Genomic DNA, 24,235 nt, shown 5'->3' on the forward strand with positions numbered 1-24,235 from the left:
ATCTGACAGATGAGATATAAATGTGTTAAGGTATGTCATTTATAGGTTGGCGCGAGAAATTAGTTACAAAATCAAAAGTATACCTACAACACGTTCATGGCGTTCTCGTTTGAAAGTTTACAATAAAAATCGATAAAATTATTAATTGTGCAAGCTGAGACACAGAATACAATTGCATATACCTACTATTATAAGAAGAATAGTAGTAGAAAGAAAAATAATCAGGAAACTTCCTCCGCTTTATTACGTACTAGCATTTTAGAATGAAAATATGTCTCATATGTAAAAGAAGAAAATTAGGGCTATTCAAATCAATATTTCAAAACCCTGTTAATAAATTTCAGGTGTGACCCGCTAGTGAGTTCAAGACTGAACCCATAATATATCGTCTACGCAATTAACAGGTAGAGCAGCTTGCTGCAATCGCTCCCTGTACTTCACTTACAAGACACACTATACAATGTATGACAACTAGGATAATAGGCAGCCATGGCCGGATTACGCTCGCCCCCGGTCATCAGTGGGTGGCCCTCGCAAGTGATATCAAGTGGTCTGTCTACATAGCATGTCGCCACTGTTACCACAACTCTCTGATTGATAGCTCCAGTCACGCGAAACTGATACAGACCACACGCAACGTCCCGCCTCTTCAGAGCCCCTCCCCGAAATCGAAGCCCCGCCTCTTATTCAACCGGTCGAGTGACGTTAGTAGTTGAAACGGCCAGCTAGTTAGTATCTGAGTGGGCAGCAATGTGTTAATACTATTGACGCTTTGTGGTGATTTCTTGTGATTTGTGACTGTGTAGTGATGTTGCTCGGAGTTATGCCCGAAGATAGCGTTCCTGAGGGACTTCTTGTGCCCACCGCGAAAAGCCAGAGAGCGACGGACTTTTCAATCGCTGCTATTATGGCTAGAGGCGCTACGCCTCCCGAAAGTGACAACACTAGAGAACCACAAACTGATGGTGAGTTGTCCAAACGTATTAATTTGCTTATTAAACACACATTCATTGGGAATCTACTAATATGTCGTATTCTCAGATTAAATTCTTATGTTTTTAACGCCCATTGCAAACATTTTCAAGTTGTTTAGATTTTCCGACGGACTGTTGCCTCTAATTGCCACTATCCAGTCATTTTTTTTATTCATAGCAGATAATGGTTGACAAACAGAGAACTAATGTCAGTATTTATTTTGTATTTGTGCAATTTTCTCCCACTTGGGAAGAAAATACAAAGATAATTGTCTTATAAACAAATATTTATCGACGTCTAACTTAACACATCATTAGAAAATTATGTTTTTATACAATTCCAAGCATATGTAGACTAAACCGCACCTTTGGTTATGTGAAAACTTTTTGTTGTACTGAAAAAATAAGTAATAAGATTTTTTTATTTCTACAGAGTTCATTATGTCGCTCATTCCTGAAATCTATCTTCTAATTCTGACATTTCATGAATTTATTTTGCCCCGAATCTTATTTTTCTTTCGTGGACATTTTAACGATCTTCAACTTCTTTCTAAAGATGTATTAGTGCTTTGTGTGTACCTACTAAAAGTAAACTGGCTCATAGTAAGAATACCAATCCCCAATTATATGTATTATTGCGCTAAACTGTAACTGAAGAGAAGTACTAAGGACCCAAATATGATTTTTTTGGACGAATAAAATGAATTTTTAATAGCCCAATCTATAATATTATAAAATTATGGATTGATTGATACTTCATTGCGATATCTTTCAATTATGTATTGTTTATATTTCCTTTTGTTTAATATAATTATGTAGCCTAGATCATTTCTTGCTTACATTTATCTTTGATAAGCGTTAAAATAATTAATTTGTACTATATGTCAAATGTCAGTCTTGAGATATGTTACAGCAAATGTTTTCTTTATATAAACATTTTAGTGATAAAGATAACCGCCTCTACATAAAAAGTACATAACTATGAGTTATTTTAGAGAAAGAAAATACATATAAATATTTCTAAACGAAATATTCAGCACAGAACAGAAACTATTTGTTTTTACATTTGTTACAATGTTGCTACAGCATTTTTTTAGTTCTTATTATTTGATAAAAGTCCATTTTTATAATTTTAAATAAGTTCTATGAAAAGAATCCATTACTTATAAATGAAAAGCGCAAAAAAGGAATTACCCCTGTCACTCCCGTTTACATCCGAAATCATTTTAACCTAGGATTAATACTGGATTATGAACAGCACTAATCAATAAAATAACTGAAAATTCTGTGTATCTATCATACAATCATATCATACCTGCCTGACAATTAATCTATTGAACAAAATAAGCAACCTTGTAAAATTTATTGAGTGAAGATTAACAACTTGAGTCAATATATGATGAAAGCCTAGTACTGCGCAAGACAATGACATATAAATAGATTACAAGAGTCTCCAACCAGTGGATAAACGTCTATTTTGGACAGTTATTACATAATACTACAGTCAAAATTCCAAAAGATTTTGTAAGAATCAATCAAACTCTTAGAAACTTAGAAGTTTCGTCAATATTATATAAAGTACAAGCATGGACAGTCACAGACGTACTACTTACATGAATAGGTTAGTTTGAATTTTGAGAAATTTTGAAAACTACATTAACAAATCCTACGAACATTATCGGTTACATGTAAAGAAGATGAAAGAGATTTTTTGGCACTTGTTCGTTTAGCATTTAAAGCTTGAATCAGTCCACATTCTGGTTTTAAGGAGCCTTAAAAAGAATCAATGAAAAAGTAAGATCAAGTGGTAAATTCCCATCTCTTTCCGTATTACCCATTTTGTGTTTTTTTTTGGAACTGCGCGTGGCTTGAACCAAGAACTCACTAAATTAATGACATATTTACGCCATCAGATCAACTAATTCTACTTGATTATCTTTAATATTGTTGCATATTATAGTTTAAGTCATGCAGTTGTCAAAAAAGGAAATAAAATGTATAGACAAGTAACACTGTTAGTTCAAAAAGTAATATTATTGTATGTGAGAGAAGTATGGGTGATTAACACAACAATAGACAACTTCAAACGCTATACAGATGAAAAAATAATTAAGAGAAATAGCAATGAACACGAAAATATATCGAACAAACAGCCAGTGTATTGAAAAGTCCTAAAAAAAAACCCTTATTGTCTAAAATGGATATATCTAAAGAATTCACCATAAAGCAGGTAATGGAATCCAAAAGGTATGGTAAATGAAGAAAAAGAAAATGGAGGAAAAAACCACGTGTAGAAAAAGAAACAGCAACAACGAATCAACAGATAAAATACCAATAAGAACTGTGCTTCTCACGTCCTTGAAGAATAAAAAGAGATTCGAAAAAAAAAAGAATGTTGTTGATAGGTTTGTCTGCTTCAAAAATTATTGTTGTAATTTGATTGATTTTAACGTGGATTTCGATATGTTATTTTATTTATTGATGATAAATGCTTTTTATAAGCAATTCTGCTTGTGTATAATATCCAAAAAATCGTTTAAAAAATTGAAGTAAGGCCAGCATATTTCTATTTTAAAACCAAGATCAAAGATCAGTTTTATTTTGGTCTAGATCAGATTTGTTTTTAATAATTCGAACTTGCAGCAGCCTTGGCGGTCTTTGGCTAAAGTGCCTTGGGATTCTTCGTAGGACTGCCTTTATTTGATTTCTTCGCTTTGGTTGGTGTTTTTACTTTGGCCTCTGCGGAAGTCGGAACTGCTGATGAAGATGACGCAGTTTTAAGTGCTGACTTCTTTTCAACTTTCTTCGCCTTTACCGGCTTTTTCTCTGTCTTTGATGCGGCTTTTTTAGCCTTTGTTATTTTCTTTACAGATTTTGCCTTTTCGCCTGCAGCAGAACGTTTGGCAGCGGCGGCAGTTTTTTTCGGTTTAGTTGTTCCTCCAGCTTTCTTTTTTGCTTGCACCAACGATCCAGTATCGACTGCAGATTTTAAATATTTTTGATGAACGGTGCAACTTTTTCCACATCTACTTTGTAATTTGCAGCAATATACTTCTTGGTAGCTTGAAGAGAAGAACCACCGCTTTCCTTGAGCCCTTTAATAGCATTGTTCACCGTTTCAGACGTGGAGGATGAGAAGGTTTTGCCGGTGGATTTTTTGCCTTCTTCTCCTTTTTGGATGGTGAAGATGTTTGTAGCGTTCCAGATGCCGACGTAGCCGAAGCGGCTGATGTTTGGTTTTCTGTATCTGCCATTTTGTTAAGTTGATATGCGGTATGTAACGATTCACTGACTGAAGAGCAAAAAAAACTCAAAGATCAAAATATAAAGATAAATATAAATAATAATAATATTAAACACACTGCACGGCGTAATAAAGTAAGTGTTCAGTTTACTAGACATTTAAATGAATTAAAAAGTAATTTTCAAGCTGAAGATATTAATTGTTTTGGTGATATTTTAAACGAACCTTTTGGATATTATTCCAATTATTTATTGCAGTTAAATTAAAAATATCCAATTGGATAAGTTCGACATCGTACGAAGATTTAGCAGAACTTAATTAGCTGACACCCCATTCTACTGTTGTGTAAAAGTTATTATCAGCGTTGGATTGATTTTGTGTATTTCAAAGTCGTAAATTTCAGCCTTTGGTTTGTTGTTAAAATAAAAATTTTATTACTTAAGTTCAATCGATATTTGGTTAAAAATTGAATTTTTTTCTATATGTTTACATTTATTAGCTATAAAAAATAGTGTCTGCTTTATTTTGTCAGCGACTGCGCCTATCTCTTCGCTTGTTATTTAGTTACTATTTTATAATTTTCTATTTTTAAAATTGATCTTACTTACACTCTACATATCATAGTCTTGTAACTTCGGTTATTTTCTCGGCATCAACTATTTTTATCACCGAAAAGATTATTTTACTTTCATCATTGTCGTTTCTCTCATCCTAGTTTCCACCATTTTCTATCTCACCAGTCGCCATCTTCTAGATTCCTTTCGGTTATAGCTTGTCTGATGCCCTCCTATTATGTCTTTCTCGGACGTCCTAGTCTTCTTCTCTGCATTTTTTTTTCATTCTTTTAGTTTTACCTTTCTAAATTTCAATACGTCAATTCAGGTCATCATCACCCAGCCCTTTACGTCCACTGCTGGACATAGGCCTTGGTCTGGACAAAGGTATATGTATTTTTCCACCAGCTCTACTCTGTTGTCTCCAATATTGATATTTCCTCTAGGTACTAGGTTTGTCATGAATTTAGTTTTGGAGATGTTTATTTTAAGACCCACACTGGCACACACAAACTGAAGTTCATGTAGCATTGTACATATCTCCTTGAGATTGTCCGAGAACAAAACTATGTCGTCTGTGAATTTCAAATTTGTTAATTTCTACCGTCAATGTTCAGGTCTTCCCAGTTGAGTTTTTTACAAGCATATTCTAGTACTGTCTAGTAAACTGCTGTAAACAGTTTAGGCGGTATTACCCTGTCGAACTCCTCTGCCGATTGGGATAAGATCCGTGTTTTTATGTAGTTTCACCGACATAGTTGCGTTCTTGTATGTATTGTAAATTAACCTTGTATATCGGTAGTCAATGTAGTGCTTCCTGGATTTTGTCAAATTCTACCGTGTCAAATGCTTTATGTAAATCTACAAGAGCCAGAACGAGTGGTCGATTGTATTCGATAGTCTTTTTTATTACCGTTTTATTGCTCTCAACCTAGGTTCTCTGTTTCCCTGAAATTTTACTTTTCCATCCGCTTGTATATTCGATGAACTTTTAATTTTTTGTAGGTTTTAGATAAAGTAACCACACAAGATCAACAAGACAGAATGGAATACAGAATACAAACCTATAAATAAAAAAAAAATAGAGAACAGAAATAACCAATTTCAACAAAAAAATGTGAAGATGTAGGTGGCTGAATGGCAAGCTCAAAAGCAAGGTTTTACATGGAAAACGTTGAGCAACTTTATACAAAATATCCATAAAAGTGTAAATTATATTACAGAGATATTACAAGAAAAAAGACATTTATATACTCTTTCAATTAACGAAATGAAAGACAGACAAACAAAAGTTGCAGATATAGCTGATAACGAAATATGAGATGCGCAAAAAAGGATAAATTACAGAGCCACTGGTCCTGAAAACATACCTGCAGAACTGCTAAAACACGCCCCTTCTGCCTTAATACAAAACTTAAAACAAATACTTATTTGATGGCAAAATACCGAAGGAATGGAAAATGGGCTACTTAAGCTCCATACATGAAAAGGGAAATAAAAAAGACACAAAAATTATAGGGGAATAGGCGTCACACCTTCTGTAGGTAGTTTGTATTGAAAAATCATTAATGAAAGAATGTAAAAACTGCTGCGCACTTCAGAATAACAGGGTTGTTTTCTTCTAGGACGTTCATGTACTAATAACATATTTCTATAAGAAAGGTGATAGAAAAAAAATAGCATTCAACGCTGAATTTCACATTGTATTCCCGGACCTCCAAAAGGCCTATGGTAGCGTCCAAGTCAAAAACTTGTAGAAAGCAATGGAAAATCACGGAGTAGACAAAACCTACATAAATGTCGCAAAATTATCTTACGAACACAATGAATATATAAAGCTCAAAACTGTTTAAAGTCGATAAAGAACTTCGACAATACTGCCTGGCAGCAACCTTATATAAACTTTATATAGATGAAACCCTAAAAAAACTGGTGAAAAAGAAATGTGAACAGATGGAAATAAAAATTGAGGACTACTATATACATAGTCTTTTATTTGCCGATGATCGAATAATTTTAGCAGAAGGCAAAGACGACATCGTTTACTTGATAAAAAAAGCTGGAAGAAGAATTTGGAAGCTGGGGTTTGAGCAATTAATTATAATAAAACGCAATAATTGGTCATTGGAAACACCGCAGAAGACCTGGGGTACATAGGCACAAACATAGAAGATAATAGTGGAATGATGCTCACTGTTTGGCTCAGAGACGTGGGTGGCAAATAAAATTGAAGACAGACCAAATGCAATGAAAATGACGTTTTGAAATGATGAACGAAAATTACTCCGGTATTAAGATCTTGGAGATGGAAACCAAATAAAAGAAGGGAAAAAGGATGTCTTAGATTACAGTGTAACGGACAAATAAAGAACGCAGTGGAGAAAAGAGGCTTCACTGAAGAAGATAGATATGACACGAAGAAATGACGATTGGGATGTGGTAAACGGCATTCAGAATATGCGGTGTAAAGCCTAGGATAAAGTGGTCTTTGTTTTTATAGATTCTTCGACACTGTCGCCTAGTACCCGGAATTGCGCTGTTCTTAGCTTCCACTCACCTCACAGAATTAACGACCACGATCGAGCATGAGAGATACCTCCACACCGCGATAAGATCTCACAGCTCTCCGACCGATTTTTTTTTCTTACAATTTTTGAAAAATAATTTGGGTTGCTGGTAATGACATTAAAATTTTCTGTATTTATTTCCTCATTGAAATCACGCTTTAACTAGAAAATGATCTCAAAAACTTTATTAGATAGAAAATTGTTAATAAAATACTATTGTAACAATCAATAAGTAAATCATGATCTTGCATTTACCTAAACTGTTATTAATATACTAAAAGTCATACTAGATCATTTAATTAAGTACATTAAATCAACTGTAATACTATGATTCCGTCGGGTATATAACTTACAGTTTGATTAGCGAAAGTTTCTGTATTTACTACACTTCTAAATAAGAAGGAAACAAAAAGCAGTAGACAGAAAAAAACTTGATATGGAACTATATTGTAAAATTTTTTATGTCAATTACATAATTTAATAAACTTTTATCTGAGGCATAATACATTAGAAAGTAGGTTACACACAAATAGGTAATCTCTCAATCAACGGTAATCTTAAAACAAATGGCAATACATACTTTTATCATTATTTGTTGAGAAAAATTTTTTCTGGTTTGTGTAACATTTTCAGATTTTTCTTCCTCTGTTATCTTTCAACTACGTTGGAAATTAACCAAAATTGTAGAATAATATACAGTGTATTGATGTTTCAACTTATAAGTCGGAAGTCGTTTTCAAAATTTTCAGAAATTACCATTCATAGAAAATCGATGAATTTTGAAAATAACATAAAACTTTACCCATAACTACAAACAGCCTAATATCTTTGGTATGTACTAGCCTGTAAAAAGCTACAGTCAATCTCATACTTCTTTAATCCCATTTTAGGCCATAAAATTTTTGAGTTGTGACGTTCTTTAAAAAAATGTGTTCAGTGTTTAGAGATAGTTCACTTTTTTATTAAAATTGTTTTTTTACAAATGTATATTTACATAAAAATAAGAACAATGCTATAGTGTAAAAACTAAAAAATCCTGTCATATTGCAGTAAATTATATCTAGTTCAAAAAATACTGGTCTTAATTGTTTTTGACAGAAGCCAACTTTAGCGTGATACTACCCCTAAATCCTTGAGATATTTTTATAATCTGACATAATTTCAACTGGATTTTTTTTATTAGAACCCCATAAGTCGAAATAATTTGTAGATAGTTGGGTTAAAAGATTCAAACAGTTTTTTTGAATTTACTAATACTTTTTCTTAAACACTGACGTAACTCAAAATAATACTACAACTCATTTTAGACATAACCTTAACTTCTTTACAAGACTGACACAACTCAAATTATTGCATTATTCTTCACAGAAAATATTATATTATCTTATTGTTTTTGAGAAAGTGATATCTCAAAATAATACAGTATTGTGCAAAATGTAACCAACTTTTCGTATTTATCTTATTAACAATAACGCCACTTCTACCATTTGACGGACGTAGACATAAACTAACTTTACGACATTATCACACAAAAAGTATCGAATATGTAAGATTTGTTTATTAATATAGTCAATTTTTTACTTTTTGAGATATGACAGTCTTCGCCCAAGGTAAATTTGATCGAGTTAACCACATTATATTTCTTTTGTTGTTATAACGCATGGGATAAGATAAAATTTATTTGGTTATTTTTTAATGACCTTTCTAGTTAAAGAACTTTTAGTAATAAATAGTTTGAAATAAGATATAAGTGTATTCGTGCAAAAGGAGTAAACAATCGTAACTTTAAACAATTTTTAAACTTGTTTGTTTAATTATGTCACTTAAAAACTATTTTTCATTGTAGGCCGACTTTCGCGATTAAGTTCTCCAGATCTCGACGATCCACTAGAAGACGATGATGTTGAAGTCGACGTTGAAGAATGCTCAGATAGTGAATTATCCCGAGTGATAAAACCAAAACTGTTAAGGCAAAGCCCTGCAATATCCGACTGTGGTTCAGAAACTGCTGATTTAGACCGAGATTCTCCCGATATTGTTCCAGAAAAGAGTCTGCCGAAAACGCCTAAAATACTATGTAATTGTGAAGAATTGTTAAACGTAGAATGTCATTTGGAAACTAAAGATCTTTGGGACAAGTTTCACGAGTTAGGGACTGAGATGATAATTACCAAAACTGGGAGGTAAGTTTTAATTTTATTATATCTTTACAAAAATGATTTCTGATATTGTCTCAATTGTATAATGTGCATGGCACAAAAATAAATTCTATAAAAAACAACTCCTGGGCGGATATATCAAGTGTATAAGAGTATACTGTATGATATGATTTCTTATAATATTTTATGACACTAATTATTATTTACCTGTTATCAAATCCGATACAAATTAGAATAAAGAAGAATTAAACACTGAGTTCTGAAGCAATCCTATATTGAACACACACTTCAGAACCTCTTGAGAAACCCTATCATATGAAAAAAATAATCAAAATCCTTTGTAAAAGGTATATATTTAAAAACCCAAACGGGCTATGTTAGACAAAACGTTTTCGGAATCCATCATTCCATCATCAGTGTCTAGGAGTACATAAATGTAGCTACTAAATATATGGGTAAAAACCCCGTTGCTTCCATAAACTCCTCGTAGACATACCATCTCAGGACTAGCAACTTCAACGTGGAGTCATATGTCGCCATGTTACCTAATCCAACGGTAACTTTAACATCTTAATATTTTATAAGAAATACTGTCAACCAAATGTAACTAATTATTTGTTAACGGGTTTTTACCCATATATTTAGTGGCTACATTCATGTACTCCTAGACACTGATGATGAAATGATGGATTCCGAAAACGTTTTGTCTAACATAGCCAGTTTGGGTTTTTAAATATATATCTTTTACAAAGGATTTTAATTAATTTTTTAATATATGGTATACAGCCAACTACAGGAACTTAGATTCCTTGTGGATCCTATCATATGCTTTCACCAAATCAATATAAGCATTTAATTTTTTATTCGTATATTTTTCCATCAGCTGTCCTATAATGAAAATTAAATCTCTTATTGATTTTACCAGTATACTAATTACTAGTTACTTATAACTAATAATGGTCCAGTGCTATTCTACTTTTGCTTCTTCTTCTAGTTCCATGAAGATTATCTATCGTTGGATATCATGTTAACTACCATATTTGCTATCGTTTCTCTTACAATTGTCTTAGATTTTTTAGCCATCATGTTCTTCTTCTACCAGGACCACGTTTACCTTGGATCTTTCCCTGAATGATCAGATCTAAAAGTTTATATTTTTTAGGGTGTTGTATAATGTGATCGTAGTATAACAGCTTGCGTCTCTTTATTACATTGACCAGTCGTGTTGTTTGGTTCAAGCGTCTAAGGATCTCCTTATTTCTAACTGTGTCGACCCAGCTTATTTGTAGTAGACGTCTATATAACCATATATCAAAGGCTTCTAAGCGTTTAAGCATCGCCTTACTTAGGGTCCATGCTTCCACTTGATACAGTGGCACTGGAAAAATATATCGGCGGTTTTATCGCCGCTTACAATGATATTACTGCCGAGATTCACGAATTTATTTACTCTGTCTAGTGTAACATCTTCGACTTTTATACCGTCATCCTGTAGTGTATAATTTCAAAATCGATTGCACCGATTTATACATTTTGGTTTATATATGCATACCGGATACTGAACAACCTGGCTTCTTTCGTACCCGAATTGAGTATTCCTAATTCTCTCTTCTAATATCGTGTATATTCTGCTATGTATTCTGCAATAGTAACTGTTTGCTTATTAGTCCTTGTAATTCTTTTCAATCTCAGTCTTATTTTTCCTACCAAAATATTGTGATCTGTTGGTACATCTGCACTTGGATATGTTTCGACTACTAATAATGAATTTATGTATCATTTATTTATACATACGAAGTCTATTTGGTTACAAACCACACGTTCTGCTATTTTTGCTTACAACCATGTATTTTGTGTATTTAATGTTAAAATTAAGCCCAAACCAACTACTTACTTCTACTGCACAACTACTCTCTGTAAAAATGTAAAAATGACAGTGTCATCAGCATATCTTATGTTCAGTCATTCTCCATTTATTTCTACAGTGTGTAAAAGCCAAATGGAATAAATTCATTATTTAGGTTACTGTACATATTTATAAAAAATCCCGAAACACGTCAAATTTAAATTATAACTTGACATTCTTTAACGTGAAAATGCAACCCCTACCTTCAACCCCCTTAGAATGACAGATACAACTCCCAATTTTTAAAATAGGAAGTATAGGCTTGTGATATATCGTTTGAAAGGTCTTTTCATTCTTCATTCAAAAATGTTGTCGCTTTCAAGTTTATTAAGATTAATTAAGATAAAATAAATTAAAATCATGTGGTTACCGAAATTCGCTACAATACAATCAAAAACTAAAATGTAATGCAAAACGTAATAAAATATAGAACACGAAAAAGAACTATGAATGTTAATGAAGTAGATGTTCAAAATATTCACCGCGAACGTCTTGGCAACATCCTAATCTCAAATAAAACTGTCTTCTAACATTATTTAACATAACAGGCGTGATCGACCTAATCGCAAGCGTTATTCGTTCTTTTAAGTCATTTAAATCAGAAGGTTTAGTTTTGTACACATGGCTCTTCACATATCCCCATAAAAAGAAATCTAATAATGTAAGATCAGGTGATCGCGCTGGCCATTCAATCGATCCTCGCCTCCCTATCCACCGATTGGGAAATATTGTATCGAGGTACTGCCAGACATTAAGTTGGTAATGTGGTGGTGCTCCATCCTGCTGAAACCATATCGTATTCGCTGGAACTTGAGGGTTTCCTGGATCAGGATATAAATTTGCCAACGTTGGAATGACATCATTTTGAAGTAGTGCCAAATAATTGTTGCCATTCAAGTTGCCCCCAATGAAAAAGGGACCAGTGATATTGTTTCCTACAATCCTTGCCCAAACATTAACCTTTTGAGGGTATTGAGTGTGTTCTTCTCTCATCCAGTGAGGATTTTCCGTGGCCCAGTAGCGGCAATTTTGCCGATTAGCATGACCGTTAAGTGAAAAAGTACACTCATCAGAAAACATAACGTCTTCTAATTCGTCTTCCATGAGCTCCTGAGTAGGTATCATCTTATAGGGATGCAATTTATTTTCTTTTAATATCTACTATCGATGTATGGCTAGCATTGAATGTAGGGGATGCCTGTCTACTCGATGTATGTGGATTTTCCTGAAACTCAAGCAACACATCTAATTTGAGTTCATCACTCAGTGCATTGGCAGCTGCTTTTTTTATCTGCCTTACATGACCAAACTCGCGAAACTGCTTCTCTATTTTACTTATTGTTACTTGGGATATAGGCGGTAAATTAGGAAATTTCTCATGAAATAGGCGAGTTACTTCCTGTTGTGTTCGGGTGTTATCTCCGTAACCAATCATTTGTAAAACTGTTACTTTATGCATTTCCGTTAATCTAACCATTTTTGATCTAAAACCACATTGCTAAGGTTTTTGTTCACTTTCTTATTATCAAGAAACGGGAAATAAGTTTTGAGTATATTTTAGCGAATTTCGGTAACCACATGATTTTAATTTATGTTATCTTAAATAATCTTAATAAACTTGAAAGCGACAACATTTGTGAATGGAGAATGAAAAGACCTTTTAAACGATATATCACAAGCCTATACTTCCTATTTTAAAAATTGGGGGTTGTACCTGTCATTCTAAGGGGGTTGAAGGTAGGGGTTGCATTTTCACGTTAAAGAATGTCAAGTTATAATTTAAATTTGACGTGTTTCGGGATTTTTTATAAATATGTACAGTAACCTAAATAATGAATTTATTCCATTAGGCTTTTACACACTATATTTATATCAGTTATCGCTAGGATCATAATGTACTCTGAATATATTGAATAATAATAGAGATAGTATACATCCCTGTCACACACCTCTTTATCTTTTCTACAAAAAGACTATATCAATTAATATCAAAAGAATTGTCTCTATTTGATAGACCAAGAATTAGGTACTAAAAACGATCACTAGTCGCTAGGCGTAAAAGGACTGCGATCGAGAAAGGGGTAGTTCAGAAGTCGCTGGCTTTACAAGGTCATAGTCTCAATAAGTCAATGGTCATGTACATTTAGCACTGAGTCTACAAATTCTCTGTTAAATGGCACTTTAATATCATGGGAGTAAAATTAGGTGTTTCTTGAGTTTTTATTGCACAAGTTTACTTAAGTTCATTTAATTATTCGTCACTATTTTGCGACGTTATGTTGGGAATTATTTGGAGTGTGATAACTAGCTTAATTCAGATAATAGAGTGATATAATTGATCAAAAATCCTTTTCTGCATTCTAAAAATATTTTGGACTCTGGTATGCGTTTTTAAAGATTCTCTCGGTTTGTCCGATATAGTATTTTGTATAAACTCAGTAAAAACTTTATATTTTACAGCTTCTGCTTTGTTTGTTAATAATTTTTTTTGTTTATAATAAAAACTAGTTTTATTCACCACATAGAAATACAATCAGCAAAAGCAAGCTACATCTGTCGCAGGTATATTATATACAAACGAGTGTTCTATTTCCTGATAATATTAATATTACCTAATGATAATTGTTTCACCGCATATATCGTATCATTATTCAGGTAATGTTCTACACAATAGCGATATCGAATATCGACTTGTTGGTCGGTGACAGGTGGCCTGGTATGGTTTTCATCGTTAATTGTAAACATTAATATCGAGTAGGGAGTTTGCCGAGTTTCAAAATTTATGCCCGACCATAATCACAGGGTAAAAGTAACTCTTTCCAATTATATATGGTAATTGGGGAGTGCTCTGTGGAACCTGACAGAATTCGAATTAAAAGGTGCCAAATTACCAGTGAATCCGGACTCGTTATATTTATGGTAAACAGCAATTTTCATTTTCACTGGCTTCGCTAAAAAATAATATTTCAATCCGTGTAAAATTGAATATTACCGGTTTTAAATGCTGAATAAAGGTAAAAATTGGAAGTATTTTTAAAGTGAGGCAATAAATTATATATATGGGGCAATATAAGTATTATTAATACAGTTTGGTTGTTATTTTCTTTTAAATTTAATGTGAGGTTTCCTTAATAATCGGGTAATAAAATCTTCTTGTGCTATAATTGTAGCACATTGTTCCATGCTGTCCTTGGCCATGGATAAATATATCTCTAGTGGCTCACAAATGAATCGTATTTTTCCGTAAGTGGCCCAAGGAAATTTTCACATTCTTAGATAATTTTCTCTATTAATATTTTCTTCCGTTATCTAATACGGCTTACTCATAGTGTATAATTTTTAATATTCAATACAAACAATTTGATATTCTCAACTTTTTAATTTTTATCTTTACATGACAGCTTGTACTTGTTTTATTTTTGTACATAATTGCCATCAACATTAAGATGCTTATCATTATTGTAAACTAGCTTTTCAATGCCACTGTAATTGGAAAAACACCGAAACATCGTCGTTTTGGCCTCATTATCGTCAATGTGACGTTGATCGTTCAGATTTTACTTCGAATGTAGAAGCAAGTGCTAGATCTGAGCTTGTACGTACGGAGGAGTATCAAATATTTCTATATTCAATAATACCGTGAGATTAGCTGTAAGTGGACATTGATTGTGATGTATAAGTTGTTTCGATTATTTGGAGCAGTTCCGGTAAGATTTCAAGATACCTTACACCAATGTTTCCCAAAATTTCTTAAATCGTGAATACCTTTTGACGAAAAATTGGTTTTAAAAAAGCCGATAAGCTAGACATCTTCTTCCTTCTTGAATGTAGCCTTTAAAGCTTGTTTTTTCTTTAATATTAGCCTCCTAAATTGTTTAAATTATCGCACCATCTTTTTCTTGGTCTGTTAATACTTCTTCGTCCATTTGGTGACTTACCTCATGCGATTCGTACTATCCTATCCTCTGCCATTCTACTAATGTGTTCGTTCCACTCCTGTGGAACTATTTTATCACCCATCCATTTATGTCTTTTATATTGCATGCTCTTCTCATTGCGTTTTCACTTCTCCCCCTATCTAACAGACTTTTCCCTAATATTCGTCGGAGTATTTTCATCTCTATTGTTTCTAGTAGTCGTCCCGTTTTAGATGTGTTAGGTCTTGGCTTCGCCGTGTATGTTAATATAGGTCTAATTGGTGCTTTATGGATTAAATTGATATAAGGTTGAATGCTCGAATAAATGAACTTTGATAAAATAAAGGCAGATATCGAGCACAGTTTTATTAATTTAATCTTGCCCAAGTACTTTCGCTCCCTAGAGCATCTTTAGGGGCATTTCGTCAATTTTGAGCTATCTAACAATCGCAGAATGTCATAAACATAAAATTAAACATAAAGTTGTACATAACAAGACACTCTTCTTCTTCTTAGAGTGCCATATCCCTACGGAACGTCGGCGACTACCATGCTTATAATATTTTTATACTGATCTCGGTCTTGCGCTACGTGTAGCAATTGGTCCGCTGTCAAACCTGTCCACTGCCGCAAATTCCTCAACCAAGAGAGTTTCTTCCGTCCTATCCATTTCTTTCCTTCGATTTTACCGTTGAGAATTAGCCGAAGGAACTCATATCTTGGTCCTCTGATTATATGTCCAAGATATTCTAGTTTACGCCTCTTAATAATATTTAATAGAGTTCGTTGATGTCCCATTCTTCGAAGAACTTCTTCGTTTCTGGTTCTGCTAGTCCATGGAATTTTTAGTATCCTTCGATACAACCACATCTCAAACGCCTTGATTTTATTCATGATATCGGCGTTTAAAGTCCAAGTTTCACATCCATACAAAAGTACAGACCACACGTAACATCTTGTAAACTTTTCACGGATTTCCAAATTTAATGAGTTATTGGATAATAGAGGCTTGAATTTTTGAAATGAGTTTCTTGCCTGTTCAATTCTACATAGAATTTCGAAGGATGGATCTAGATTTTGGGTAATCCAACATCCAAGGTATTTGAATCTCTGAACTCTCTGCAGCGGTTGTTGGTTTAATATCAGTTGGGTTGCGCCGATATCCACTTTACTGGTCACCATGTATTTAGTTTTATCGATATTTATCGTCAGTCCCCAATTTGTGCATTCCATGTCAACTCTATTGATTAGCTCCTGCAGATCGTCGATGTTTTCAGCTAGAATCACAGTATCGTCGGCGTACCGTATATTGTTAATTATGTCTCCTCCTATGATAATTCCTTTTTGATCTTTTAAAGCTTCCCTAAATAGATTCTCAGAATACACGTTAAAGAGGGTGGGAGATAGTATACAGCCTTGTCTTATGCCTCGTTCAATACTGATTGGCTTTAATTCTCTGTTGTTGGTATTAATAATGGCTGTTTGGTTCCAGTAAAGTTTGGCAATAAGTTTGATGTCTTTCTCATCTAGTTGGATGCTCTGCAAGGCGGTAATTAGTCTGGTATGCTGAACGCGATCAAATGCCTTTTCAAAATCAATGAAGCACATATATACGGGTTTTCTTACCTCCCAACATCGTTGAAGGAGTGTTTGCATAGAAAATAGTGCTTCTCTAGTTCCAAGGCATCTCCGGAACCCGAACTGCTCTTGACTAATTATTTCTTCGCACTTGTTGTTAATTCGATTTAGGAGAATATGCAACAGTATTTTAACGGCATGGCTCATTAAACTAATGAGTCTACAGTAGCTACTTTTCTTAACGTTTGGTTTCTTAGGTAGAGGAATAAAGATCGATTTTAACCAGTCCGATGGAATTTCACTGGTATCATATTATATTTGATTGAAAAGTACTTTTAGTACTTAAAGTTGAAGAGTTCTTTTATATTGTCATTTGAGAGTAATTTTAGCCATTCGCTGTATATTTGATCTGGTCCACTGGCTTTGTTGTTTTTGGCTTGTTGTATGGCTTTTTCCACTTCAGCTTTTAAGATTGATGGTCCTGTAAACAAGACACTAAACAAGGACAAACAGTTTAAAATTATTTAAAAAATAGTCGAAGCTTCGAGATATAAATATGCAATTTCTTGTAAAAATATGAAATTTAGGCAAAATATGCCAGATATGCAAAAAATTCATTTTACATCAATATATTTCAGTCTCCACTGATTAAAACATTTTGTCCATACACCGATGAGTGAATGGCGACAAAACTAGTGCTAATTGTATCGTCGATCGAAGATTCCAGTAACTCCAGTCAAAAATACGCATTTTCTAACTTATTGCTTTATTTCGTTTTACTCATAATGAAATTTTTGGCGTACAAAGTATAGATCCAATACATAAAATGTATTAATCCATCCATAATCCATATCCATATATTAACTTCATTAAATCATTTACTTTGGGTTGAGTATATACGGTTTGTTGGTTTTTAAAGATCCATTAGTTCACACAAATACTTACATTCTTTACTCTTTATTTTAAATGTACCTATTCGAATACGCTAATGACTTGATGTTCTATTTTGTAAACGCTTCAGCACAAATATCGTAAAAGCTATTTGACATATATTCAATGTGTTTACAATTATCGATGAAAACATCAAACTATTTTCCTTGTCACCGTGTACCCAGATATTTCCGATAACGACCACTGCAATGTTCGTCATCGCAGTTCCGATGGGAACGGGGCTGTCAACTATCGCTCTTACCACGTGTGCTTCACAGGTTTTACCTAATTAAGGCCTTAAATGCAGTTAGTTTACTAGAATGTAATTGCTTATTCAACAGGTGAGGCCAGTTGGCTCAGATGTCTTTGGATCTAGAGTTTTTCGGATTTTGCTTTTACTGCGGTGAATGTTCTAATTTGTAATTCAGAAAGCAGTTGTTAAACTTAGGGCAATAACAGAAAATATTAAGAAAGGAGTGACTATGTAATAAAAGGAGTAATGTAATTGAATCACTTATTTTGAAAGGGTAACATGTACATAAATGCAAAGTTTACAGGAGGACAAAAAAACTGATTTTCTTCAAAAATGATGTAGTTACAAAAATCTTTCAAATATATGAGTTGATAGTGGATGTGTTGTTTGCACAATGTCATGGTTGTCAATTGCTTAAAGTACACTATACCAATAGAATATTTGTTTAAATATTTTGCATATGTTACGTTTTCGAAACAAATGTGTGCGAGTCCATAAAAAAATGGAGCAATCATTATTTTATTTTAGTTTAATTCAAATAATATGAAAAAAAAAATTTGAAAATACAACTAATAAACTATACACTAATTAGAAATCCTCTTCTGCTGGTTCAGTTGGCTCTGTTGTAGGCCATGTGATAATCTGGGACCAATATTCCTTTTTTTCTACTGGAATATACACCAACAGTTTCTTTAAGTCTTCCATTTTTCTATGATTAATAGGCAATTTGCCGAAATATGCAGGATATGAAACGCAGTCAGGAAGATCACCTCTGCTTTCTTGTATTTTGGCTAATCCAAAACACTCCTGGATTATTCCATCAATAAATGGAAGTGCAGTTACTTTGCCAGGAGTTTCCTTAGAATATCGAAACTCATAGAAATTGCTGACTTGAAAGGAAACTTTTTTATTAGTGGCAAAGTTCTTGCCGCGCCTTGATATTGACAAAACTTGCTTCTTATAGTGTTGTGGCCACCATTTTTTGTCGATTACTTTCGTACCAACGACTTTGTGAACACTAATTTTTTTACTTTTTGAAGAAGTATCAATGAGAGAGATATATTCATCATGAGAGTATATTCTATCATGTCTCCGTAGTTTTCTTTTCTCAATTCCAAAATCTCGATCACATTCATTAAAAGAATGTCCCCTTATTGGAAAGTAATGTGTGATAGTTTGAAACTGACCACTTGATGTTAGCGTTAACAAAAATCGCACGACGGTATTGTTTTTATTTTGGCCGGGGCATCCGTCTGAGAAAAGATACAACTCAGTTACCGTTAAGGGTACGTGTTCTTCAATGAAATTGAGCAAAAATGTACATACTTCATTTGGACCTTTCAATGATTCTCCTTCTTGGTATGAATAAAAAAAGGCTTTGTTATTCTTCATATCATGAATACAAAATTCATAAATCCATAGCTGCCTGTAGTAAAATACCTCTTGCACAGGAATATGGGGAAGGGGCACATTCTGCATGTAGTCGATTGTTATTGCCACTTTTTTAGACAGCTAAAAATATTAAAAAATCTATTTAACTCTGCTCTCTAAAAACTGTACTATTTTTACTTACCCACAGTGTACTCCTGTTTTTCTCTGAGGAATTTTTTTTCCAACATGATTTATATGAGCTTTTCCTTTCACCTTAGCATTTCGTATAAAATTTTTTTATAGTTGTCTGCATTCACAACACCTTTCCTCTTTTTTCGTATTACAGTATATTACAATAAACAACGGTCAAGTGAGCTAGCTGTACTTGCAAGAACTGGCGTAATAGTGATATTATCATTCCAATACGTTACCGTCAGCTGAAAGCCGATCGTTGCCGAATCAATTCAGTTGGTTTACTTCGAAAAGGTAACATAGCCAACATTTGTTACCTTTTCTAACTAAATCAAAACTCAATGTCTATTTTTAACAGGGACGAGATGAGATATGTTACGTTTTCAAACTACATACTGTGTAGGAACAATTTGTGAGCAATATTGCATCAAAAAGTGTATTTGGCAAAAAGTATCATTTGTTACCTTTTCAAAACAAGTGATTCAATTATAAGTTCAAATTTTTTCTAAATTCCCTGTATCCGATTCTTCTCGATCGAGGATGAAAAAATAAAATGTTGAAGTCGTGTACACTATAGTTGTTGTTAAGGTAAAAATTTATAACTGTGACTGTGTCCCAAATTTATGACTGTGTCCCAGACTAGTCCCGGAGTTATATTTATAATCTCACTAAAATGCTAAGATTCATCAAATAAGTGTATTGCCCTCTGCATAGAACAAAAACCTTTGACTTTTGAAAGCTGGCAAATATAATTTGAACCGAGGATATGATTTCAGGCATTTCCTCAATAATATTAGGCAATAGTTTGCAGGAAGTAGAACAAACTATAATTAAGCTACTAATCGATACGCTTCATAATTATACACGGTGAATCTATACAAATTCAGGAAATTAAGATTAATGTGAGATTCTAAATTAATGGATTAATTTTTGATTGATCAACAGACCTATTTATCGTATTTCTTTAATCTGATATCATTTTAGCCTTTGTGTGCTAAAAAGAAAATACTAATCTGTAAATCATAGAATCTGAGTATTGACGCAGAGATATGAATCTATAATTCAAGCCAGCGAAATGAGATTTCTTAGAAGAGTGAACGGCATTATAAGACTTAAAAATAGACACAGAAATAAAGAAAAAAATTACAAACAGAAAGAAGAAGACTAAGAAGCTTCTTCAGATGTAGTGACTTTTGATGCTAAAACACGTAACAAATATTTACATTCTGGAATGAAGAAGAAGACAATCAATGATAAAGGTCTAATAACCCGACCTCTAGAGTACATGACTAAGTTCAGATAACTACCCAGTTTCCTGAGATATAACACGGAACCTCTATCAAGGTATATAGGTGAAGATTGTGAGCGTCTTGAGACCTTTTGCCTTTTTGGTCTATATCAACGACCTTCCAAATACGGTAATTGGTGGTTTCAAAAATCTTGTAAATTTCGCTGATGACGCAAATGCGTTGTTTTAAGAGAAACATTAGAAACACTAGTCACAATGGCAGAGCAAACTCTAAGAAAGGCTGAACAGTGGTTCATTGGAAATAAGCTGTAGCTTAATACTAATAAGACAGTTTTTGTTTACTTTAAAATCCGTCAGTCACAAAAACAGTTCCCAGATATAATTGATTTTTTATCACAAAACTCAGAACCTGCTAGATCAGTTAAATTTCTTGGTCTTCATATTGACGAGAACCTGAATTGGGGGGAACAAATACAAAATACGACAAAAAAACTAAACAGAGCCCGCTACTTATTAATGGTAATAAAGCGTTATCTAAACCAGGAAATTTTACTATCAGTATATTATGCAAACGTTTATTCTGTTATGTAATATGAAGTACTCTTCTGGGTGCTGCAGTGGATCATAAAAGATAAAACATCAAAAAAGGAAATTTTCTTTATTTTCCTTGGTAATTTTGATGGTAAAAATGTTTTATGAATTTTATATTATCTCCGGCGAAACTTGTCAAAGTAAAAATAAATTAAAAAATTCATCTTCCCGCTTTTCCCCCCTTTTAACCCACTCAAGTCACTCCGGAACTTTTCAGCTGTTTAACTTATTTTTATTTTTTATATCATCTTCTTCTTCACGTGCCATCTCCGCGACGGAGGTTGGCAATCATCGTGGCTATTCTGATCTTAGATGCTGCTGCTCTGAATAGTTCAATTGATGTGCGTCCGTACCATTCTCTCAAGTTACGCAACCATGAGATTTCTTCCTACACTTCTCGTGCCCTGGATTTTCCATTGTATAATCAATTGAAGTAGGTTGTATCTCTCATTACGCATAACATGCCCCAGGTATTGCAGCTTTCGTGTCTTGATGGTTTCCAATACTTCCATTCTTTTGTTGATTCTTCTCATGACTTCGTTTTTTGTTACATGCTCGGTCCATGATATCTTCAGGATTCTTCTATACACCCACATTTCAAATGCTTCCAACTTTTTAGCAGTCGACGCGTTAAGTGTCCATGCTTCTATCCCATAAAGCAGAGTCGAGAAAATATAACACCTTGCCAGCCTAACTCTCAAGTCCAATTTTAGTTCTCTTGCACAAAGTACCTTTCTCATTTTATTGAAGTTTGTACGTGCTTTCTCTATTCGAACTTTGATTTCTTTGGAGTAATGTTTTGTGTGTTTAATTATTGTGCCAAGATAGTGGTAGTTTTCAACTTGTTCCAAAGCACTACCGTTAATTGTCAGGCTTTCACCATTATTTTGGGTTTTTGATATCCTCATAAATTTGGTATTTATATTATACCCATATCCTATCTCTTTTGATCATGAAACTTGTAACAATAAACTATACTCAACTAACCAAGTACTTCTAAGCCTTGACCACTTGACAGTGATTTATTGATATTTCCCAATACCAAATACAGTGTAGATATGTAAATGTGATTGGTATAAAATAAATTATTTACTGATTAAGACCATAATACTAAATAACATATGAAAAATTGTAATACTTTTACAAATTGTTTTACTAACGACTTTTTTACCACTTTCCCTGATTGTTTTTTGTGACGTTTACAATATCGTATCGAATTAAATTGTCAAAATATACAGATTCTCATTCAATAATCATTACAAGCCCTATAATTCCAAATCTAATTTCGGATTATTCCCAACAATGCCGTTTCCTTCCCTCTCGCTGCATGTGGGCTGTCAAGGGAGCGTAATACCCTTGAAATGCACAATACTTGCAGTAAATTAAAGTCACCAGCAACACCAATATCGAGATGATTTTATTGTTGAGGGGGATGATTTTGTGTTATTGAATAGATTATGGGAGTGTAGATATTGATTGATTGTAATTGTTACGGTGGTGAAGCCATGAGAGCACAACGGCTGGACTTTGGTCCAGAGTGTGTAAGTACCGGTTTGGTCATTGCACCTTTTAAATGACCAATAAAAACTAAATTATGGCTTGCAGCCTATCCAAATGACCATTTGGTCGCATTGTTAAAGGTTATATAGTGTGACCAACCTCTATTGACGCGGTAATGCCTGCAATGCTGTTTAGATGTATTTATTAACGTAGATCACTCCTTTTTTTAATTATTCTCTCCCAGTAACTTTTATCCCCCCGTTGTTAACCCTCATTCTAATAAAGTTATTTTTTAATTCTTCAAATTTATAACTGTTATTAACCTTTCAATACCGATTACTAATCTTTGAAATCACAAATTGTAAAAACAATATTTATTTAATACAATCCAGGATGAGTTTCGACATCACTGCCAATATTAGATTTATAAAACAGCAGAAACTAAATCTGAAATGCTTAAACACACAACTTTAAGTAAAAAGTTCTTCTTGTAAAAAATTGCTACTTACAGAGTCTAATTTAAAGAAAAGTGAGACAGTGGCTGGATTGCCAATGCCATAGGAAACATCCCAAACTACACAATTACTATTTAAAACCATTTAATAGTGGGTTATTAAAAATATCAAGGTCACCGTAATCATGGGCGACTTCAACGCTAAAGTTGGTAAGGTGAAAACTGATGGATGCACTGGTGAATTTGGACTTGGACAACGAAATGACCGAGGTGAACGTCTCATACAATTTTGCCCAGAAAAAGAATTTGTAGTAATGAACATAATGTTCAGATTACCAAATCGTAGATTGTACACGTGGACATCACCAAGGGATAATGCTGACAACATCGTCAGGAATCAAATCGATTATATACTAATCGGAAGCCGGTTTAAAAACTCCATCACGTCTACAAAAACCTATCCAGGCACTGATATAGAATCGGATCACAATCCGGTGGTGGCTGTAGTAAATATAAGATTCAAGAAACTACAGAAAAGTGCAGTTAAACAAAAGATAGACGTTAAGCAACTGAAAAACGCAACTATATTGGAAAGGACAAGGAAACAGGTAAACAACAATCTTAGAAACATCGCTGCACAAAATAGGAACACAGGGAATGTAGAGAATAAATGGATGGAGATAGAAAAGGCCCTTATGACAGCTGGTGAAGGCTCCTTAGCTCCAAACAAAATTAAGAAAAAGGAATGGATGACAAACGAAATTTTGCATCTCATGGAGGAAAGGCGAAGAAATAA

The 24,235-nt window shown here is 33.6% G+C and overlaps 1 protein-coding gene across 1 annotated transcript in view; it reads left to right on the top strand.

Annotated features, from left to right (window-relative positions):
* The first annotated feature begins 733 nt into the window (after nucleotides 1–733).
* LOC140432858 (T-box transcription factor TBX20-like) overlaps nucleotides 734–24,235 on the top strand; it is a 185,727-nt gene continuing 162,225 nt past the window's right edge. Inside the window, exons 1-2 of the mRNA XM_072520998.1 lie at nucleotides 734–965; nucleotides 9,186–9,522. Of these exons, the coding sequence (XP_072377099.1) occupies nucleotides 809–965; nucleotides 9,186–9,522 (494 nt within the window). The 5' untranslated portion in view covers nucleotides 734–808. The remainder of the gene's footprint in view (nucleotides 966–9,185; nucleotides 9,523–24,235) is intronic.

The sequence above is a fragment of the Diabrotica undecimpunctata genome, chromosome 1, assembly GCF_040954645.1.
Source record: "Diabrotica undecimpunctata isolate CICGRU chromosome 1, icDiaUnde3, whole genome shotgun sequence".
In the NCBI taxonomy this organism is placed as follows: Eukaryota; Metazoa; Arthropoda; class Insecta; order Coleoptera; family Chrysomelidae; genus Diabrotica; species Diabrotica undecimpunctata.